At 34.6% G+C, this 6,984-nt stretch overlaps 1 protein-coding gene across 1 annotated transcript in view; it reads left to right on the forward strand.

Annotated features, from left to right (window-relative positions):
• Positions 1-4,292, forward strand: part of LOC142435539 (cullin-4B-like) — a 194,953-nt gene extending 190,661 nt beyond the window's left edge. Inside the window, exons 19-20 of the mRNA XM_075539764.1 lie at positions 965-1,120; positions 4,197-4,292. Coding sequence (XP_075395879.1) covers positions 965-1,120; positions 4,197-4,292 — 252 coding nt within the window. The remainder of the gene's footprint in view (positions 1-964; positions 1,121-4,196) is intronic.
• The last annotated feature ends 2,692 nt before the right edge of the window (positions 4,293-6,984 follow it).

A 6,984-nucleotide genomic window follows, 5' to 3' on the forward strand; every position in this document is an offset into this window, starting at 1 on the left:
GTTTACTCATGCATAGGACACTTTATCTTAAAATTAACTGATCTTTATGAGTTACAATCCATACGCTTCTTGGTCTGATACTGAATGTTTGCGTGCAGTTGTTTTTCCTCATTTTCAATGATGACATATCAGCAATGGAAGGTTCCAAAAGTTCGTTTCATGCCCATCATTAAAGTTGTCTTTACTTTTAGAAGGTAGCTCTGTCCCACTTGAAATTTTAAGGGTCTTCTTATCTGAGACCCTAACACTATATCTGTTAATTTTAAACTGAAGTTCTTAACGGTTTTAAGTGATTAAAAACTTAGACGTGGACATTCTCACGGATAATCTATTACTTCAGTGGAATTTGTGCTGCAGTGTGAGAACTCTGCTGAAACCTCCTCAACATAGTGACTCCCTGATATTTCAGTTTCCAGTGGAATAATTTTTTTCCAAAATAACAGCACATAAAATGCCACGGTACATCACAGCAACAACCATGTGACAGTATTTAAATGAATGGGGCCGGAGGGAGTGGGGCAAGAATCTCACTGTCCTGGAGTTGATTCTGGCTCATTTGATTGCATCGGTTAAAGCAGAACTGTCCATGTGGTTTTCTGAAGTTGAAAGTCTTCACAGGAGTGAGAAACTTCATCTTTCTGTTATAGAGCCCCTAGAGGGTTTGAACTAAACTTCCCTTAGTAGTCCCAGCATAACTACTGTGCCTCCTGTGCTCCTGGACGTAAATTACTGTAGATATAAATATGTCATAGTATTTAGAGTAGACTAGTCTTTGACCACGTAACTAGCCACCACATCCTCTCTAAGCAGACATGTTTTCTTAGATATGTGCTATTGTTACTTGTATTCCTCTAACAATCTAACCCAAAATATATTTCAAGTTAAATTGTGTAATTTGGGCAAAGTTTAAATGTTATAACTTTAAAATATCCACCTCTTATTTCTATGTCATGGGTTTCATTAGGTACAAGAAAAACAAACTATTTCAACAGAAAGAGTTTTCCAAGATAGAAAATACTACATTGATGCTGCAATTGTTCGAATTATGAAGAAAAGGAAAACACTTAACCATAATGCACTTCTGTCTGAATTATATAACCAACTAAAATTCACATTACAGGTAAACATATTTACCCCAACTTAATATTAATGAAGTAATATTAAAAGAAAAAATGCTGGTATGCAAATTCACGATAAAATTGTACTTATATGTATAATTATAATATGTATGTTTGTATGATTATTGGTATGAGTAAAGCACAAATTTACTTCAGTTAGACTAGATTGTACTGTTCTTTTTAGGAATTACAGGTACTACATGGGTTAAACACTTCGTTGCTAACCAAAACTTCAACCTCCAGTTGCTTCCTGGAAGAAAAAGGAGGGAATCTGCTTGTATAGAGATTGATGGCCTAGCAATCTTTATAAAACGGTTCTACTCTGCTCTGTAGTGACACTATTACTTGGTATCTACTAGATGACAGTAGGCTTGATATGGATTTATAATGTTTTTATTAAGGTATCAATTTGACAGGCAGGAAAAAATAGAACAAATGTGAATTGAGTATAAGGGAGCTCAAATGTTAGGGTGTTAAATGTTAACCTAATCATATCTGCAACAATCTACTTTCCAGTGCATTCTGCATGGTAGCAAGGATATGTACACCCCTGGTCCTTAGTCAAAAGGGCTTTACCATGAGTTTAATCCATGTGTATTTCCCATTCACTTTTTTTTAACTGACAGCTTTAAAATGGTTCAAAAGAGTGATCAAAAGATAAGATAGTACATTTTCACCTAATTACATCAGCTATAATCAGCTTTACAAGGCAGTAAAAGTACATCTTTAAACTAGGTAGGAAATTAAGTAAGTGTGATTATTTTGTAATCATACTTCCCTCAAAAAAGGCACAATTTTTACTTTTCCCTAGGGACTGAAGAGTAGCGAAAGGCAAAACAATAGTCCATGGCAACTGAGATTCTTGACATAATAATATAAAATAAATAAGTTTTCCTGTTTGTGTTTGGATAAAAGAGTTTATTGGTGTAGTCTTTGACACTAGTTGCCATTAATGATTATCATCATTGTTTTATTTTTCGAATTTTATTTTTAACTTGAATAATTATTTCTATCACTTTAAACTGGACAAATTTATTCTTATCCCAGTTCCCTCACCACACCTTGACTGAGTTATTTTTTATGTTTTTGTGAATCATGAACAGGTTTTCCCTTTTATACCCCATTGACAATTAGTCTGTACATTTGGAGTGTGTTCCCTATTGAAATAACCAGGCCTAAGGTATCAACTACCCACTCTTTGAGAACCTTTACTATAGTTTAGCAATGTTTGAAGGATATTTTTATTTTAAATTGTGGTATTGGGTGAAAACACTAATTTACTTTCCACTGAACAATTCGTGGATATTTTGTCTTGTGACATTGATTGAAATCCTTATCATCTAACAGCATTCTTCCTACTTACCGTATATACTCATGTATAAACAGAGGTTTTATGGCATATTTTTATGCAGTTTTTGTGTGGTAAAATTAGGTGCCTCGGCTAATATTAAGGTTGGCTTATACTTGAGTAGATATGGTACTTGGTTAGCATTTCCCATTGTTCTTTTCTATCTTTCCCTTGCATCCTGAGTTTGAACCCTGTATAAAAGATCACTTTGGTAACCTTCAGTTGATTATTCTAAATTTTATAAACCTTTCATTTGCCTGAAAGGTGAGGCACAGGTTATTTCAGTTCTAGACTAAAAGGTTGCCTGAAAGGTAGAGTTTTAGGAGGAGAAGATAAATACTAAATGTAAAAACAGATGTTTAATGTGTTTCCAAAACACATCCACTCTTTTCCCCCCCAATTCTACAATTTCTATATGTGTAATTTATTGCCAAATATTATATACTTTGTGTTCTAAAACCATTATTGTTACCCTTCTCCAAACTGTAGTACCACCATTAACAAACTCAATGTGCCCTACGCAACAACTCTTTCTCCTACCACCATGGTAACCCTTCAATGAAGTTTGGTTACATTTTTCCCATTTTTAAATAGTTAACATTTAGTACTCATAGATCATACACTTCCATGGTTAAATTGCTTTTAAAAGAGTTTTATATCCATTATGATCATTACTTATATGTTCCCTCCAGCTGTCCTGCATTCATTGTTTGCCCGCTAAATCCCTTCACCCTCAGCCTCACACCCCCATGTCCCTAATACACCATTGCATCAAGTTATTATTTCTCTGCATCCACTCTTATGTGCATCACAAACTGGGAAACCCAACAGAAACAACAAACTAAAACTAAAATCAGCAAGAGGAGCAAATAATAATAATATTATGAAGATTAAAATACAAATAAAAAGTAAGAAAAGACCACTGTCAATATTTTAAAAGCCAGAGAAGAAATTTTGGTTATAGAACAATTGAACATATTTAAGCCTAGAGCAAATGCAGGTTGGGTCAAGAGAGGGAGGTCAGCCGACCGAGTATCATTATTCCATGGTTCGATACACCATCATCAAGTTTATAATAATCTCTGTCTGATAGTAAGGCTGTTGTGAGTGCCTTACCAGTGGACAGGGAGGATCTGCCAAAGGCTTAATCTAACTGGATAGTCTGGACAGATTTGGGGCTCCCACTGCCCTCCTTTGCCTTCTACATTTTTGGGTGTTTATAATGTAAGCTCTGGTACTTTTCCCTTTGGATGAAATAACTTTCATCATATTTGAAAACATCCATTTTACTTGGATCTTTATTTTTAATTATATATATATATATATATATATATATATATATATATATATATATATATTACGTACCCTCCGTATATAAAGGAGCCCCAGTAGTGCAGCACTTAAACATGTTGGGTACCATCTGGAAGGTAAGTAGTTAGAAACCACTAAGCACTGCAAGCAAAAAAGTCTGGGCTTTCTACTCTCATAAACAGTTACATGTCTAAGGAACTCACAGGGGCATGTCTACTCTGCCCTATATCTAGTCACAATGAGTCTCAATGGAGTCAATTCCTTATATAGATTTAGCTATATTAATTACCAGTTAGTATAATACAAATTGTATTTTTATAAGTATGTAAATGTGTCATTTGTTTTGTGGATTTGAGAGGAGGATGATAAATGCTTTCAATTTATTTGTTTTAACCTTGAGAATTTACTTTATTTTGTAGCCCAGTGACCTGAAGAAGCAAATAGAATCCTTAATAGAGCGAGGCTACATGGAAAGAGATAAAGAGAATCCAAACCAGTACAAGTATATTGCATAAAGCTGTGGCCTGCATTTTCACTTGCTAATGGATATTTCATGGGTCTGTTAATTTACTTTTTAAGTTCTACTGGTTTTTAAATAAAAATATGCTAAAATATAAGAATATTGAAAAGACTTTCCCCAAAACATTCCCTTGTAAGAATATTTTTATATACATTCTATTTTAAGAATATAATTGAAAATATCTAAATGCCCTTTATTACACTGCTTATTATATAACATTTTAAGATAAATTGGAAATGTTATGATCTAATTCCACTTTCCTTCATGCTAATTTAGTCATGATGATTACATGCAGTGCAATATTACATTCTTATAAGAATTAAGTCCAAATAACAACTAAAGACTAGAAATAAAAGGGTTCATATATTTGAATGTTTTAAATTGTGAATTTAAGAATTAAAGGTAATATTTGTTCTTGTATTGACTTTTCTAGCTGAAATCTTGGAATCATTAAAAAGTACTTTAGCATAGCAATCAGCTTAAAATTGTCCTTCTAAAGGGAATAACACATTTCAGACATATAATAAACAATTTACCTTAGTTACATGTTTAATTGTCTGTGAAAATTAACTTAGAACCAAATGAAGAAAACGTAGGATTTTAGTTTAGACAAGCAGCTATTGTTACTATTTTCAAATTTAAGTGTGTGTTCTTCGTTTCTTAAATAACGAATTACACAAGAGTAATATTAAACTTACCCTACACACACACACACACACACACACAAAGGAATACTCCATTAGATCTTACTCTATACCATGTTGTCCTTTAAGCAATTCTAAAATAATATAAGAAATATTTTGAAGTTTATTTTAATCCAAGTTTAAATTTCACCTGACAAATACTTTCAGTGATGCCTCATAACTGATCCCTTTGACACCTCATGGTCACACAGGCTGATGTGCTTCTTCCATGTGGGTTTTGTTGCTTCTGAGCTAGATGACCGCTTGTTTACGTTCGAGCCTTTAATACCCCAGATGCTATATCTTTTGAAAACTTTCTTTACCACATTTGCTTATGCACACATTTGTCTTCAGCAATTGTGTCAGGAAGGTGTGCACAATGGAATCCCGATTTAATAGAACAACGCTTTCTTGCTTTGACTAAGTACTTGAGTGGAGGTCCAATGTCCATCTGCTGCCTTAATACTAAACCTATAAATATATGTACATAGATCTATTTCCCCACCATCCTAAATAAATATATTTACACATATGCATGCCTGTATTTAGACCTCTATAAATATCCTTTGTGTCCTAGTTCTTTCCTCTTATTTCTTTTTACTTATCTCTTGTCCCACTATCATGCTTAGCCTTCATTTGACTTTCAGTAATTTCTCTCGGTCATATTGCCTTACTGAATCCCTACCCTCCTTGCCACTAATTTTGAATCACATGTTGCTCCCTTGTCCCTGGGTTGGTTAACACTACCACCTTACCCCCGTCCACCCTCTCCTATGTCCCCTTGGAACCATCGGTCCCATTGTTTTCTCCTCCAGACTGTTCATCCAACCTATTTTACCTAGATAGATCTGTAGAGATAATAATATGCATCAAAAACAAGGCATCACAAGACAGGTGACGAATGAGAACACAGCAATTACAACAACAAAAAAACCAATGACCCATAAAAGAAGAAATTAATTAAAAGAAAAAAATTTAAAAAGAAAGAAAAACCTGTAAATAGATAAAGTTTTGATTTTTGAACTGTAGGTGTGTCCTCCTGTCAAGCTCAATGGGTGCCACACTCTGGCCCCAGAGTCTATCCTTGTAAATGAGGGTGAGTGCAGAGTGGAGACACAAAGCCCATCTGTAGGCAACTGGACACCCCTTTATCGAAGCGTTGCAGGGAGAAGATGAACCAGTCAGGGTGAGGGTAGCAACGATAAAACATTTAACTTTCCTCTAGTTTTTAAATGCTACCTCTCCCAACTATCATGATCCTAATTCTACCCTACAAATCTGGCTAGGCCAGAGGATATACATTGGTACAGATAGCAACTGAAAACACAGGGAATTCAGGACAGATGACTCCTGCAAGACCAGTGGTAAGAGTGGCGATACCAGGAGGGTAGAGGGAAGGTGGGTTAAAAAGGGGGAACAGATCACAAGGATCTACATATAACCTCCTCCCTGCGGAATGAACAACAGAAAAATGGGTCAAGAGAGATGTCAGACAGTGTAAGATATGACAGAATAATTTATGAATGATGAAGGGTTCATATAGGAGGGGGTGAAATGAGCTGATATTAAGGTCTCAAGTAGAAAGCAAATGGTTTGAGAATGATGATGGCAACAAATGTACAAATGTGTTTGACACAGTGGATGTATGTTTGGATTGTGGTAAGAATACAGGCCCCCAATAAAATGATTTTTATGGACATTTCTCTATCTTTTAAATTGTGAATTGATTAAATATTTATAAAGCACATCATTAATTTGACTTTAAAAAATTCATACACATTTAGTTTCCATCTCATTCATTGTAATTTCTCAATGTAAAATTCTAATTCTTTCCTGTGTTAACTGATCTCATTCCTCCTTTGTATCCATTCTGAACTTCATCCTTGGATTAAATGCTACCCTTGTAGGCATAAATGAAGGTATGAATACTTCATTGGTGTTACTATATCCCTTGTAGACCTGCCTGAGGTTTGGCTGATGTCAATGGTGAGAGTTTAGTTTCTG

This window comes from Tenrec ecaudatus, chromosome Y (genome assembly GCF_050624435.1).
Source record: "Tenrec ecaudatus isolate mTenEca1 chromosome Y, mTenEca1.hap1, whole genome shotgun sequence".
NCBI lineage: Eukaryota > Metazoa > Chordata > Mammalia > Afrosoricida > Tenrecidae > Tenrec > Tenrec ecaudatus.